This window comes from Garra rufa, chromosome 21, assembly GCF_049309525.1.
Source record: "Garra rufa chromosome 21, GarRuf1.0, whole genome shotgun sequence".
NCBI lineage: Eukaryota > Metazoa > Chordata > Actinopteri > Cypriniformes > Cyprinidae > Garra > Garra rufa.
The window spans coordinates 31,157,980-31,174,975 of NC_133381.1; the positions used below are offsets into that span (position 1 = coordinate 31,157,980).

The following is a 16,996-nucleotide window of genomic DNA, read 5'->3' on the forward strand; positions in this document are numbered from 1 at the left end:
TTACTACCTCAGCCTGGCTCTTTGCCATGTGCATCACATTTTATTTTATTTTATCTCTTTTTATGATCTTGTTTTTTATGGCAGGTCCTTCACATATGCATTTTGGTAACACTTTAGATTACAACCCACAAAGAACTATGTAAGTAAACTGTATTTATGGTGTATGTTTCTGTAATTATAGTGTACCTATAAAGAACGTACATGTAGGTATAAAGGGACAATGTGTTAAATTTGGGTAATAAGGGAGTAACAACCCAGATATGCAACCTGTAAAGAACTACATAAGTATACTAAACTTACAGTGTAAGTTTCTGTAATTATAGAGTACCTATTAAAGCACGTATGTGTAACTTTTTGGTAATTAGGCATAACAACCAGATATGTGACCTGCAAAGAACTGTAAACAAACCTAAGTTACGGTGTTAACAGGTATCTATTCTATAACTGTGCCAGGCATAAATCGTACGTTTGGTGTATCTATGCGTAAGCTTTTTAAAATTACTGGGAAAATATACTCTTGTTCCATGTAATTACAGGGTAAGTGTGCCATCTGCAGGTTGTAAATTAAAGTGGCGATTGTTCCCCTCTTGTTCAACGAAGTTACAGGGTAGGTACAATACAAATACCAACGCAACGTAAAATGTGGTTTTACAAAATGTACATTTATTAACGTTTTTACAGACACTAAATGTACAATGCATATTTACATCATCTAAACATTTAACGTTTACTTATATGAAATTATAACATTTCATTCTGTTCTGTGGGATTTCTGTTGCCAGCTCGTTTCCAAGAATAGGTCTACATAATGTTATCAAGACTACACTTTAAACCCTTAAAATAAATAACATTTCTGCAATCGTTTAATCATTTATGTAATATTAACTTTGTTTGCCGTGGTGGGACACAAAAGGTGCTTTCTCGGACATGCTGTGAGTAGCAATAGAACCATAAAATACACCCAACATGCATCATAATTACAAATGAAACAATTCGAGGAGTGGATCAAGACAATAACCTGGATAATATTTTCAGCGAATAACAATTTAAATTCTGCTCTCATCCTACCGCACCTCAAACCTACTTTATTCCGCCAGAGAGGACTGCAGCTGCAAACGCATCGTTATTTGGATTACTTTTTTGTACGGCTGTTGACATTTTTGCAATAAATAAATGATTGTGATTGCACTTTCCTTTCTTTTATATTGTTATTACTGTTCAGTCATAGTTAACGTTGAGAGGTGGGATTAGCGACTATAAAAAAAAATATTTTAGATATATTTTCAGATTGTGTATGTACCTACCCTGTAACTTCGTTGAACAAGGGGGTAACAATCGCCACTTTAATTTACAACCCGCAGATGGCACACTTACCCTGTAATTACACGGAACAAGAGTATATTTTCTCAATAATTTAAAAAATCTTATGTATAATTACACCAAACTTACGATTTAATAGAATAGGTACCTGTTAAGTTTTTAAGTAATACTATTATAAATTATTTGTATATCTGTTTGCTACCCCGTTATTACCCAAACGTAACATATTGTTCCCTTATACTTACACGTAAGTACAATATGAATACGAAACATACACTGTAATTTCAGTTTACTTACACAGATCTTTGCAGGTTGCATATCTGGTTGTTACCCCCGAATTACCAAAACGTAACATAGCCTATTGTTCTCTTAAACCTAGACATAATAGGTACATAATTACAGAAACGTACACCGTAAATTCAGTATACTTATATAGTTCTTTGCATGTTGCATATCTGGCTTGTTACCCTCTTACTACCCAAATTTAACATATTGTTCCCTTATACCTACATGTACGTTCTATACAGGTACACTATAATTTACTTACGTAGTTCTTTGCGGGTTGTAATCTAAAGCGTTGCCTTCATTTTTTATGATGCCTCTTCATGTTCATTTATAGTCCTATCATTCGGATTAAACTGCATTGGAAATATGAAAAAAAAACAGTCCCCATTTTGTTGGATTATATATTTGTTTTAGTCTAAAATGGTAGATTCTCATCAAGTTTCACTGGAAGTTAATTGTGGAAGTTAATTGTGAAGTTTCACAGGAAGTGTGAAATCATACTGTAAATAACCTATAATTGATGTCTGTATTGACTGATTTCAGTAGTCATCCACAGCTACATATTGCATTATACACTCTTAAAAGTAATGGCTCTTTATTGGCATTAATGGTTCCATGAAGAACCTTTAACATCAATGGAACCTGCTTTGGTTGTTTTGTGGCTTAGCCGATTATGATGGTCCGAAGGAACCAACAAGACGGATTGGGAAGCTCTATCCAGGCTCCCAGATAACACACGAGCGGTACCAACGGGACCACCAACGTACCTGCGGAGGGGCAGCGATGTGAAACGCAAGGACCCCACTCGGGTGTCTTGTTGCCGGTCCGAAGCGGGGTCTGAGCGTCTGTGTTTTGTGTGTTTGAGACGCTTACCTGTGTTCGGGAAGATGGAGCATAAGTAGTAGTACGTTTTGCAGCACTCTCCAACCGCCCACTGCCGCTCACTGACAAGAGGGGAGGGTGAGTTAAGTCTGGGGTTGACTCGTCCAACATCCCCCGTCCCAGAAATATAGAAAACTGCTCCTTTGTCAAGAATTTGGGTACATTTGGGAAAAAATGAAACAAAAGATTCTTCACCCGGCCCTCCTCCGGGGGAAGGAGTGGTGCGTTCACCATCTTCCAAAGAGCAGCTCCATCTTTGAGTCACCCATCTCAAGGCCTCTTGCTCTTCCTCTTGCCACTAGTCTTGGTGGAGGCCTGGAGAGGCCCTCGACCGGCTCTATGGTGCTGTTGTTAAGACCGCTGGCATGGCTGTGCGGGAGTGGGTGCAGAGGCAGGGGGCCGCCCTCAGCGATGAGCAGACTGAGATGCCACTTCACGGGTGGAGGCAGCAGCTGCACGCCGGGGCAAGACGCGATCCTGGTCTTGTCGGTTTCCCTCGTTTGTCGGTTTCCCTCGTCAGACACAGACAGAAATGGCGTTCCTGGACCACCATGGTGGACATGGCATGACCCAGAGCCCACGCGGTCACTCTCGTTGCTTCAAGCATGAGGTACGTAGCAATATAAAGTTCTTTGAGAACTTCTGAGTCGTGACCTGCCTTGTACAAGGTCATTCAGTGCCTTTGTAACAACGCCTTAGCGTGTTAAGCGGAACCAGCAAGTCGCATAGGCAATGCTGATAAGAGCTGATGAGTGCCTACAGGTCTGGGAGGGGAACAACGGTTGCCCCGGCATGTGGAAGTGGCGTCGGGACACAATTGCATCGCGATTGACGTCACTACAGGGAAATAACCTGATTTATCAATGAAGCCATGTAAACGCATCTTGTATTGCATGTAAATGGGGAAAACTGGTTATTTTGATAAGCTGATATTTGTGAGTTATCAGCTTAATAATGTGCATGTAAACATGCTCACTGTTACATATACTCGCCAACGCCGATTTATACTCGCATTTGGCGCTTGGCGAGTGTTAATTTTAGGCCCTGTGTGCCTATGATGACTCTGAAATGTCCTTGGGTGTGCAGGTGTTTGGTTGCAGCTCCAGATGGGCTGTAGTGAGTATTTGGTCCACCAGGGCTTTAATTTAATCTTCAGTGTCATTAATTCTTTTCTCTGTGGGACTGTTGGGCCACACACACTTAAAGGGATAGTTCGGGCATTTAAGACATAAAGTTGTATGCAATCCTTATCGTCACTATAGTGTATACACACTGACCCACACTGCGTTCACCTCCCTGGTCAGAGTTCTGGCCGCTGGAAGTTTTTCAAGAAAGTAGTCACGGTTAGTTTCCGGGGCCTCAAAACTGTGCGTTTTTACGTGAAAAAAATATATGCGTTTCAAAGCTTGATTAATTTACATCACAAAAAACACTCCTAACAAAAATCATACCTCAGTTTTAATCGGCACTATATTCTTTCCGTTTCCATCAATCCGCGCTGCTGTCAGTTCGCACGTTCCGATCAGCTGTTCCATTACACACTCGAATGACAACGACGTAAAAAGTAGAAAATTAACAATGGTGCGAACTTGTAAATTCCCAGGTTGTGACCACAAGAATGTGCAGGGATCGCCGTTCAGATTCCATCGTTTTCCTGTTTCTGATATAGTTATGAGACAGCTTTGGCTGGTTGCCATCGGCTACTCTGCGGGAGCTAATATATCCAGTATCAAGGATTTTCGTGTGTGCAGTGCTTACTTCAGCGAAGACGATTACATCCCCAACCAAGGAGGAAAAATTAAAAAATGGATTTTAAAGAGTTCTGCTGTACCAGTACCACGGGTAAGCTCTATTTACTAACTTTATGTCGCATACGACAGGTTTATTTTGAAGCTAACGTCGGTTTTTAGGCTAACGTTACTGAGAATATTCTAACCGGGGCAGTGATAGCATCGACAATAATCGACTGTCTGTGTGGTGAGAAAATCGGCAAATGTCATAACTAATGAATTAAATTGAATCTATATAACACAACAAAATATGATGCTTTGCTATATTTGTTATTGTCTGTAACTATGCGGAACGTGCGTCGGTATCATCGTGTTTATAAGTGTGCTTGAAGTCACATACATGTAGGTCTAAACCAGGTATCTCCAACTCCGGTCATCGTGAGCTACATTCCTGCAGCGCGATGTTTTCCTATGACAGGACACCTTTCTCAAATGAGACATTCTGTACAAGCCTGCTAATAACCCGTTGATTTGAGTCAGGTGTGTGTTGCATCAGAGAAAAACTAAAACCAGCAAGACAGTAGCTCACGAGGACTGGAGATCCCATGTCTAAACTGTACAGTAAACAATCTGATGTTTAGACTCCTGTGGAAATCACGTGAAACGAGGTCTAATATAAATATATATATATCGTCTGTTCCGTCTGACATTGTGCTAAAATTGGTTTCATCATCAGAAGTTTCGTAGTCAGACATGTTGTCAGCGAGTCGCGCTATCAACAGCTGATCGGAACGTGCGAACTGACAGCAGCGCGGATTGATGGAAACGGAAAGAATATAGTGCCGATTAAAACTGAGGTATGATTTTTGTCAGGAGTGTTTTTTGTGATGTAAATTAATCAAGCTTTGAAACGCATATATTTTTTTCACGTAAAAACGCACAGTTTTGAGGCCCCGGAAACTAACCGTGACTACTTTCTTGAAAAACTTCCAGCGGCCAGAACTCTGACCAGGGAGGTGAACGCAGTGTGGGTCAGTGTGTATACACTATAGTGCTGATAAGGATTGCATACAACTTTATGTCTTAAATGCCCGAACTATCCCTTTAAGTGTAACAATGTGGTGACGTGATGGGCTAGTCATCCAAATAGGACACTTTAACAGAATGTGTCAAATTAAAGTTGTGTTTCTCCACAAGACCTTAAAATCAGTATGAAATTGAAATCCTATCGGTCAATAAAGGTAAATTATTTTATAAATTATAAAAACATGTACCAAGTTTTTGAAAATGTACTCAGTATATTGATTAAATTCATATAGTTTTGAAAAAATATATACAATTTAGAAAAATTCTAACCTAGAAATGAAATACGGAAAATGCAGTTTCTTCTTTAATGGTTTAAACACTGATGAATAGAATAAGCAGACACAAACTGATTTTCATTATTCAAAAATGATTATACCCTAAAATTTATTTAAATGTATTTCATTAAAAATCATAAAAAATATTTAAAGCTTGTTTTTAAATTTATGTAAATGCTACATTTAATTTATACCTTTTTTAGTGTCTCTATACAGACGCTCGCTCTACTGACGTGCTGTATAACTGCTTTTGCTTTGATATTTTTATGATCTTAATAATTTTCACGCCTTAAAACATGTAGCCTATGAAATGCTTATTACATATTCCTCAGTCTTTTTTTTTTTTTTTAAGTCTCTGGATTGTTCCAACCAAAGGGACTTTGGTTCCATTGATGGCTCTAGTTCTCAACCAAATGTGCAGGAGAAGCATTATTAAATTTGCCAAAGAAAACTTGTTAAAATCAACATTTTTTCTATATTAATTTGTGCATTTTTCATATGTTTATTAAAAGTGCAAAAAATCTTTAACAAAAATCTGAAAAGAAGTCAATATTTTACTTTTTCGGCCAGAATTTTGTGTTTGGTTCATTTTTATCGTAAATTTTTATCGTTATATTAATATCGTTTTCAGCATAGCATTTAAAAATACAATAACCATTCTTTTTAAATTTTTTCCCCTTATGGTTAAAAAACTGAAAACGAATGTACGCAAAAGTACACTGACCTAGTTAATATTAATTTCAACCTTTACTAATGCATTATTAAAATCACACGTGTTTGTTAACATTAGTTAATGCACTGTGACCTAATATAAACTAACGAAGAACATTAGTTCCCTAGGGAACTCAACGCTGCATCCTGGTGGACACTATTGGAACTGCCTTCAGCGTGACTGGTTCTGAAGCTCTAATAGAACAACGACAATGAACTTTGACATTAGCCACAGCCTATGACCTCATTAACAAGGTGCCTACCAGTATAAAACAGGTGCCTGTGAATACATCAACCATCTTTTTTGTCTTCAGATTCCTTGTTCTAAGCGTGAGTAAAATGACGATGCCTAGAGTTAAACAGTTCAGGAAGTGTGCGGATCCGTGTCAGAGAAGTCTGACACTCGATGATGCACACAACCTTTGTGTGATGTGTTTGGGTGAAGAGCACGCGCGCTCTGTTCTTGAGGGAGAGCTCCGCTTTCGTTTGTCCCTTTTCTCGAGGGAATTGGGACATTCATCTGCCCCACGTAGCTCGGGTCCTGCGGCAGCCGAGGCTGCCCGGCGATTGAGATCGTGGGGTTCTCAGGTGGAGCTCGCTGACGAGTTTGAGAGAGGTGTTAGTCTCTCACGCTCGCCAGCGGCCGACGAGGGTGAGCTGCTGACTGAGGATGTATTATCTCTTACATTCTCTGATCCAGCAGTGAGTGCTCTTTTGGCAGTGAGTGCTCTTTTGGCTTCAAGCCAGGGTGAGCAGGAAGTGGTTGATATGGACGAAGAGGAATCTTCTGAGTCCATTCAGCCTGCCTGCCCCACGTATGTGGAGTTGATGGCTGCTATGGAATGCGCTGCTGCACGTTTGGATTTGCAGTGGAGGCGCGCGCACGGAGAGATTACTCATGGTAGATTAGATGAGCTATTTCTTCCTGGCCATAACAGGCCACCACCCGTGAGCCTCCCATTCCTTTCCGATCTGCATAAAGAGATCGAGAAGGCATGGGATACGTCCTGGTCTGAGGGCCAGATGCAGGGCCAGGCAGCTAGCGTGGCCACTCGAGGCCCTCCTCCTGGAAGGAGTAGGTCTCAGAGGAGACGTGACGCACGATATAGGAGAGGGGATCTTAGGGAAACGATCCAGTGCAGGCGCAGAGGCAGGCCTGGAGCGGGTACCTAGGGTCTCCTCTCCCTTCTCCCTCACGTTCGTTCGGCCACCTGCCTTTTTCCCCCCATAAGACTCTTGGGCTGGGCCGATGATGAGATTGATAAGCTCAATCTGATGGCCGGTACATGAACTGACATATATGTGGGTGTGTATATATGTATATGTATGTACGTTTCGTTTTGTCTACCAGCTCCGCTTGGGTGAGACTTAGTAATTGGGCTCCATACTGAGCATTACTGTCCCTGAGTGTCGAGCGTAGCCAGGTCTCCCCTCGTTTGTGAGATAGTGTACCAAGACCTCCACTTGTAAATAACTCCTGTAAGAGGTTAAGCGTTGTCAGGCTTCCTCTCATTCTGGAGAGTTATCCTTTGAAGCCTCCGCTGTTTTTGAGCTCGGCTTAGGCATTATTTATACCTGCATATGCATGTTTACACACCTACTGGGTGTGGCAGACTCCCCGTCCCATGGTAGAGTCTGGCAGAGACTCCGCTCTTTATTTTAAGTGTAAAGGCGGGAGGTTTGGGTTGAGATCTCCACCCCTTTTTTAATGTAAGCAACCTTTTGAGTCAGTGCATTGAAGCCCACGCTCCCCAGGGCTCTGCTTCTAATATTAGAGAAAGGAAAGTTTAGTAAAACTCCCTGGGAGTAGTTTTTTATTCAGGCCTCCTCTCGCTGAGAGTTGTGCTGTTGAGACTTCCACCCCCTCATTACTATACTGGGGTTGAGTGTAGTTAGGTCTCCCCTCATTTTAGTGAGTTGTGTTGTTCTAAGACCTCCACTCCTAGATTTTTCTGCCACGGTGAGCGTTGTCAGGCCTCTTCGAGTCGAGAATCGCTCTGCTGAAGCCTCCACTCTCTGAAACTCCACTAAGGCAATCTGTTATTTTTTTTGCATAATTAATCGCCTTTAGGTGTTGAGTGTGGTCAGGTCCCTTGCCTTTGATTATTGTGTTCATACAAGTGAGACCTCCACTCTTAGGAGTTTACCCCCTTTCAGAGTGAGATCGAACGGAGTGTTGTTAGGCCTCCTCTCGGTAAAGAGTCTTTCTGCCGAAGCCTCCAGTCTTAAGTGCTGCTGATTAGGTCTCCTCTCGCCTAGTGGCGTTATGATGAAGATCTTGCTCTCACAGTCTTTCCTCTGGCCTAAACTGAGAGCTGTTAGACGTATTTCTCACAATGAGAATCGTCTAGCTGCAGCCTTCGCTCTGTAGAGCTCCACTCAGGTAGTTTATGTAGGCTGTTTAGCTTCACTAACTGCCTCTAGAGTTGAAGCTTTAGATATGAGTGCCGTCAGGCCTCCTCTCATTTTAAGAGAGTCTTTCTGCTGAAGCCTCCACTCTTAAGTGCTGCTGTTAGGTCCCCTCTCGCCTGTGGCGTTTTGCTGAGGACCTTTGCTCTCACACATCTTCCTTACAGTCTAGACTGAGAGCTGTTTGACTTTTTCTCATTTGAGAAATCATCTAACTGCAGCCTGCGCTCTTGGGAGCTCCACTTAAGTAGTTCATGTTGGCTCGGTGAGCTTTACCAACTGCTTCTAGTGTTGAGCGTGGCTAAATATCCACTCCTGAGAGCTCTTTCCCTAAGGATTGAACGTTGTCAGGCCACCTCTCGTTTAGAGAGTCTTTTGCTGAAGCCTCCACTCTCCTTAAGCTCCGCTTCTAGTACATAGGTCTACTGTGAGTCTTGCTACCATTATGAAACATTTGTATGGGGGCCCTGGCTGAGCTTTGGGGACCCTTCTAAAATCCACATTTAGTGGTAAGTGCCCATTAGTCTGAGCACTTCCTAAAACCCACATGAGTGGTGAGTACACACGCGAGTCTATGTGCACTCCCTAAAATCCACATAGCTGGTAAGGTTCCCTCCTAAGTGTCGGGTTCTTTTCTAAAATCCTTTTGGTATGGGTTATGCAGTCCCTCTGTTCCCATTTTTTGAGTTGGTTGTAAACCCCTGGTTTTTCCCAACTTTTGTCTTGGTAGCACAGTGTTTCAGGTCTCCTCTCGTTCCGAGAGTCGTTGTATTGAGACCTTCACTCTCTAAGAGCTCATTTTTAGACCCATTCTCACAGTATAATAGCTGGTAGGCCCTGTTGAGCCTCGCTAACTATTCTTGGTATTGTGCTAACAGCCCCTCTGCCAAGGCTGAGTGTTGTTAGGCTTTTTCTCTCTTTAGAGATTCATTTCATGAAGCCTCCACTCTGCAGAGTCCTATATGTAGACTCTTAGGTGAGTTTGGTACTTCCTAGCGTGGAGTGTAGCCAGGTCTCCCCTCAGTGAGGGTTATCGTCCTGAGACCTCCACTCTCGAGCTTCTCTCCAGTGAATATCAATGCCTCTTGCGAGCAAACTGCTACCATTGTAAACATGGTTTCCCACGCTAAAGCCTGGGCACCTCCTCAAACCCACAATAGTGGTGAGTACTCAAGCAAACCTCTGAGCACTCCCTAAAACCCACATAAAATGGTAAGTGCACACGCAAGTCTCTGAGCACTTTCTGAAATCCACGTGAGTGGTGAAGAGCCCCCCTGAGTGTAGGTTTTTTTTCTAAAAATCCTATAAGGCAGTTCCCATAGTGTCCACCAGGATGCAGCGTCTCGTTCCCTGTCCTCAGGGAACCATGGTTACGTAAGTAACCTTAGACGTTTTTTTTTTTTTTGTTTTTTTTAACAATGTTAACAAAGATTAATAAATACTGTAATAAATGTATTGTTTATTGTCTGTTCATGTTAATTATTCACATTAACTAATGTTAACAAATGACATCATCTTGTAAAGTGTTACATATGAAATGGCAAATGGTGTAATCACTGAGTAAAAATTACACATTTTCCAAATCATTACACACCTTAGTCATAAGGTAAGAAGAGGAACAAGTTAATCAGATTAAGTGTTTTTTTTTATAACTAATACGAAATATATAATAAATAACAATGTGGTTGTTGTGTTTTTTATAAATAATACAGTAAGATGTTGGCAATAGTAGTAAATAATACTATATTTGAAAAAGAAGCATTACCAGTGGGAAACGCTAATCCCTAAAGATAAAATAAAATGCCGTCCTCCATTTTTTTCTAGTTATGGGTTCACTTAGCGTTAGGTTACATTATGGGAATTAAGTAGTGTGTGAAGATTTTCTGTTGATTTTAAGTGGTTTAACTAATATTTAAATAAATATTGACAGAAGTTTTAAGATGTTTCAGTGAGATCTATTCTCTCTTCAGGTCAAGGTCTTCTTGTCGGCTTCCATGGAGGGTGTCATTTTGGAGACCTACGGCAGTGGCAATGCCCCAGACAACCGCGCTGACCTGCTGGATGAGATCCGTAAAGCGACCGAGAGAGGACTCATCATGGTCAACTGCACTCAGTGCCTCAGAGGCACGGTCACAATATCATATGCCACTGGCCAGGTACGGGTGTTTGTTTGGGAAAGGACTCATGTGGGTGTTTCCAAGAGTGTGTAATCCTTTAATATTCCTTCTCAGGCTCTGAGTAAGGCCGGTGTGGTTGCTGGATTTGATATGACCCCGGAAGCTGCTCTTTCAAAACTCTCCTATGTGCTGGCAAAGCAAGACCTCTCTTTAGAAGAGAAGAAAAGGGTATGCAAAGAAATGTTTGTGAAAAATACACAGGGAGTGACTATTCTGAGTCTCCCTGGACAGCTTGCACAGTACAGTGTTAGTAATGTTACTTTATGGTTTCAAAACATGTTATTTGTTCATTAGAACATGAGTCGCAATCTGCGAGGTGAGATGGTGGCTGACCTAGAGGGGGCAAAGTTTTCTCTTAGCGACAGTCGCTTTATTCAGATTATAGCCAAGACCCTTAGCATTGGCTGTAAAGAGGTGAGTGGACCATATAGCAGACTTCTGCTTCCATTATTTTTTATTCTTGTCTAGTTTGTATATCTCCAAATATTCAGAACCAGAAGAGGATTTGATGAACACTTGTAATCCACTATAATATTAATGATGTCCTTAGGAGCTTGAAGCCATACGAGATGCAATAATGCCCATTCTGGTCTGTGCTGCTGCTAAGAATGGAGACACTGAGGCTTTAGAGGCCATAAGGAATATGGTGAGCATTGGGATGCTTGTGGTAAAAGCCTATGCAAGGACTGTACTGTGACTTTTTGTTAAAGACACTTCCACACAAGCATTCTTTAAATTTCATTACAACACCAACTGTCAATCAGAATGGCCCATCTGCCATACAGCCACTCCGTCCAAACAGATATCTCTTTACCAAGAAATCCAAAAACCTGCTTTCAGACAAAATTTAAGACCTTAGAGCAACAGTGCTTGATAAAGAAAAAATGGCATTATGTATTGTATGTTTAGAAAGAGAAGCAAAAAGCAAACTATTAAGCATCATAAAATATGTTTTAAATTTCTTCTTTATTCCTACAGTTCTTACAACTGAATTTATTTCCTTTTACAATTAATAAATTAGATTGTTGCCTCAAACTGTTTTTACCCTTGATGATTTTGCACTTTGTTGTACTAAATAGAATTGGGCAAAAAAGAGACAGGAAATGATAGATGTCTTCCTTTTTAATAGGCAACTGACTTGAGTAAGGCAGATTATGATGGCCGCACTCCCCTTCACATCGCCGCATGTGAGGGCAATCTGAATGTAGTGGAGTATCTGCTATCCAAAGGGGTCACCATCTTTACAAAAGATCGCTTTGGTGATAAACCCCTTCGCAATGCTGTTCAGCTCAGGTAAATCATGTTTAGCTTACTTATTTGTTAGAATTTCTCTTAAATGTGTACGCTAACTGATTTTGTTGATGCTTGTGCGCTTTCCCATTGAGAATGGGTAACTGTGTCTCACCTCGTTGCCCGTTGATGGCAACATTGCCCAAAAAGTTGCCTTGTGTATCATCAGCATTATTAGCTATAATTTATAACATTCATAAATACTTTTTTTAAACTAAATTTTATATAATATGGGGGCAGCCATGGCCTAATGGCTAGAGAGTCGGACTTGTAACCGGAAGGTTGCGGGTTCGAGTCTCAGGTCCGGCAGGGATTGTCTGTGGGGGGAGAGAATAACCAGCGCCCTCTCCACTCTCAATACCACGACTGAGGTGAGACCCTTGAGCAATGCACTGAACCCCCAACTGCTCCCCAGGTGCCGCAGCAATGGCTGCCCACTGCTCCGGGTGTGTGTATTATATATATATATGTTTTTCTTCTTCTTCTTCTTCTTCTAAACCATATAAAAACAACATGAATCAAAAGATAAGGAAGGAAAGGAGGTGACGTGAGGCCAAGTATGGGGACCCATACTAGGAATTTGTGCTCTGCATTTAACCCATCCAAGTGCGCACACACACAGTAGTGAACACATACACACACACCGTGAACACACTCCCGGAGCCGTGGGCAGCCGTTGCTGCAGTGCCTGGGGAGCAGTTGGGGGCACTTTTTTCTTTCTTTGCCTTTATCATTTCTACTAAATGCCTTCTGTGAGTTGCATTGAACTCGTGCAATGCATAATCCATTTGTTATATGGAGTAGTTTTGTGTAATAAAAAGGTGTATTTATATAACTGTTCAAAACCTGTCAGTTAACGTGGACTTTTTAAATATTTATATAATCCATTATCCAGTGCATGTTATCTCTCATAAACACATCTGATCTGTGTCAGACATGACCCTTAGTCGATTTTAAAAACATGTAGTTTTGCATGTTCCTGTTTTCTACCTGAACACAACTTCAAAGATTCTTTGTGATTCAGACTGTGTGAGTTTAAAACATTTCAGATTAGTTGCATTTTACAGATCACAGCTAAACCTGTTCTTCCTGTAAGTCTGTTTTTGCTAGCTTTCTAGCTTTGACACTAGTCAGATTTAGAGTCGTGCATAAACCGCAATTACAACAAATCTCTCCTGAATGGATGTTTAGTATTAAAGTTTTTTCAACTGCTTACACACATCTTCAAATCTTTACACACAAATTGCAAAATGCCTCATATCTCTTGCAAAATGAAGCACTGCATTCAAAATATCACAAACACATCTCAAAAGCAAACATTTATATTTTGTTGCAAACACCTTTTGTTGCAAAAACCATATTATTATATTTTTGGATATATCATATACACACAGATATTCAAAACCTAAAGCCCTTCTAAACAAGAAAGCAAGATTGAAACCAAACCATTTTTCAGTTTTTGTGGTTGTGCATGCAGTGTTGCACAGTATGAAAAAAAAAAAAACACTACAAGTCAAAAGTTTTTGAACAGTCTCTTCTTTTCATCAAGCCTGCATTTTTTTGATTGAAATTATTTTTTAATTATTTATACTATTTGACGTGTGTTCTCAACAAATCACGCTGGTAGTGACGTCATAGGCTGTCACTGGCCAATAGGCTACTATTGTAGTTTTTGGATATATGTTTCCGACACGAGTCACGCAGAAGGTGTTCCCCACAAGCAACTGCTAGTGGACGCAGTTCGATATTCTCTTGGAAGGGAAGCTATTATTTATATCTTTCAATTCATCAAAGAATCCTGAAAAAAATTTACTCAACTGTTTTAAATATTTATAATAATAATAAATGTTTCTTGAACAGAATATTAGAATGATTTCTGAAAGATCACCTGACACTAAAGACTGTAATTATGCTGTAAATGTAGCTTTTTGTATATATTACAGTGTTACATTTTAAAATATAATCAACTAGAAAGCAGTTCATTTAAATAGTAAAAATATTTCACTATATATATATATATATATATATATATATATATATATATATATACGTTTGCTCTTTTTTAGATCACATGAATGCAGGCTTAGTGAGCTAAAAAAATTAAAAAAAATTAAAAAATTTTTTTAAAAAGTGTACTTTTGAGCTGCGCACATTCACACTGATAATGAACATGGATTTGCGCAGCTCGTCGGTCAAGACATTTGCCAGCCTATGTGCAATTGGCAATACTTTATTAAAACCTTACGGGTAATCTGCTTTAGCAATGTATAGTGGTTTGCTGTAAGTATGTAAGTTGAAGATTTTTAGCAGACCCCTAACAAAAGTTTTTGTTAATTTTTAATAACACATTGGTGACATTTTTGCTGCAGTCATGAATGATACCTCATATCATGTAGCTTGCTGTTGAGAGGTGTACTATGACTTTTTGAAGTGGTTAGGCTCACAATTTTACATAATGGATAATAAAACAGACAGACAGACGGAACATCCACAGACTTACACTGAAGGAGGAACTTAAGCAATCTAGAAAACACCCAGACCATCCTAGCAACCAAATAGCCACTCTGAAACCACTCTGAACACCTTAGCATCTACACCATAACACCTAAATACATGTCCTAAACATTGAGGTGGCAACATTATGTATGATTAAGCACCACTCACATTTTTTTAATGTATTAATGAAAATGTTTGTCAATTTTATACAGACTGAAGGAGAATCTTCCTTTTTAAAGATTTCCTGTTTCTTTGTCACTTTTTTCTGCATGCAGACATAAGGATGTTGTGGAACTGCTGAGGAAGCATGGAGCTCACCTCTCCCGTGCTGAATTGCAGGATACTGGAACAGAGCTCTGCCGGTCTCTCTCTCTCTCTCTCTCTCTCTCTCTCTCTCTCTCTCTCTCTCTCTCTCTCTCTCTCTCTCTCTCTCTCTCTCGTGTGCGCATGCGTGAGCGTCTGCTGAGTGGAGTGCGGTTTGGAGAGTGGCTGTGGAGTCTTGTTTTTTCATTCTAAGGTCTGTCACATTTATGTGTTTTTTTTCTCTTTACGTGTCCTATATCTTTTCTTCCTGGTATATGTTTACAAAACACCGAAAGCAGGATTAGCGGACAAATCAGTTGTTTTGGCCAGTTTTTAACTGGCGGCCATGGCAATGGCGGAGAAGGCGAGTTTTGAGCAACTTACCCGCCGGCATGGGCTTAAAGTGCCGGTCGGGGTTGACTGCCCAGTTGAGGAAGTTGTTTTAGCGGTAGGGGAGGTGGTTGGCCATGATAGTATCCGGTCAGCATCTAGGATGAATGGTGCGGTTGTACTGTTCTTAGATAAAGTTGAAAAGGTGAATGATGTGGTAGAAAGCGGCATAGTTCTTAACGATAGTTTCGTTAAGATTTTTCCACTTGTGAACCCGGCAAGAAAAGTCCTGATTTCTAATGTACCTCCGTTTATTAGTGACGAAGTGTTGCAACGTGAACTGTCCAGATATGGACAGTTCGCTTCTGCAATAAAGAAAGTTCCTCTGGGTTGTAAATCACCGTTGTTAAAACATGTGGTTTCTTTCCGTAGGCAAGTCTATATGATTTTGAAAGCAGAGATTGAAGAGATCAATGTTGCTTTCAAGTTCAAAGTAGATGGCTTTGAATACGTGATTTTTGCAACAACTGAAAATATGAAGTGCTATGGTTGTAAAAAAGAAGGGCACTTAGTGCGTGCTTGTCCTGAAAAAGTGAATGTGGCAAGTACAGCAACTGAAAATGTTCCTCCAGTTCAGAATATTAAGCATGTGACTGATGTAGTAAAGGAGGGAGAGGTTAATGAATTACCCGAAATGAGTGTGAATAAGGATAAGGAGGAAGAAGGAAAAAAGGGATGTGAAAAAGAAAACCAGAGGAATGATGAAGTGGTGGATGTTGAGTTCCATGAGGCAGAAAATGAGATGTTTAAAGAAGATGAAAACTTTTTTAAAGTTCCAGCAGTGAAAAGAAAATCTAACCCTTGTGAAGAAACAGAAAAATTGAAAAAAAAGATGCAAAATGAGAACAATACACAAAGCTCTGAGGTGTCCGATTCAGAAAGTGAGCAGGAGTTTTTTTTTGGAGTCGCTGTGCAGAAAAATGAGAGACAAGATTTCACTGGCTATAGTTTAGACCAGATGAAGAGTTTTTTACAGCGCACAAAAGGGATGAGAAATGTTGAGGTATTAGATTTTTTCCCTGATCTATCTCTGTTCATCGATTCAGCAAAAGTCATAATGAAACAAAAAGGTGAAGAGGGGTTGACAAATCCAGAGGTGTATAGGTTAAAAAAAATTGTACAAAAGGTGCGTTCTCAGACAATGCAGAATGATTCACAAGAGTAATGCAATGTTATGTTGTGTCTTTTTATTGCTGCTTTCTTCCCTCATAATGAGCAGTTTTAAGATTGCATCCTTGAATGTGAATGGGATGAGGGATGTTAAAAAGAGAATGCAGCTCTATGACCTAATTCAGCTTAAAAGAATAGATATTGTCTTTTTACAAGAGACCCATAGTACAAAAGAAAATGAAGTGGAATGGCTGAAGGATTGGGAAGGAAATATTTTTTTCAGTCATAAGACTGCTCTTAGTGCTGGGGTGGCTGTTTTATTTTCAAAAAACTTTTTACCATTGTCATGTGATGTGTTTGAGATAATTGAGGGTAGAGCACTTAAGCTTATAGCAAAGTTTGAGAGTATTACCATGGAATTGATTAATGTATATGCTCCTGTTAAATCAACTGAAAGGATGTTGTTTTTGGAAACATTGTGTGAGAATCTGAAGCAGTGCGATTTGGGAAACATTGTACTACTTGCTGGTGA

At 40.3% G+C, this 16,996-nt stretch overlaps 1 protein-coding gene across 1 annotated transcript in view; it reads left to right on the plus strand.

The window, feature by feature from the left end:
- LOC141296074 (60 kDa lysophospholipase-like) overlaps nucleotides 1–16,996 on the plus strand; it is a 46,350-nt gene that overhangs the window by 22,781 nt on the left and 6,573 nt on the right. The window contains exons 8-13 of the mRNA XM_073827353.1: nucleotides 10,669–10,854; nucleotides 10,930–11,043; nucleotides 11,170–11,289; nucleotides 11,426–11,521; nucleotides 12,005–12,168; nucleotides 14,937–15,023. Coding sequence (XP_073683454.1) covers nucleotides 10,669–10,854; nucleotides 10,930–11,043; nucleotides 11,170–11,289; nucleotides 11,426–11,521; nucleotides 12,005–12,168; nucleotides 14,937–15,023 — 767 coding nt within the window. The remainder of the gene's footprint in view (nucleotides 1–10,668; nucleotides 10,855–10,929; nucleotides 11,044–11,169; nucleotides 11,290–11,425; nucleotides 11,522–12,004; nucleotides 12,169–14,936; nucleotides 15,024–16,996) is intronic.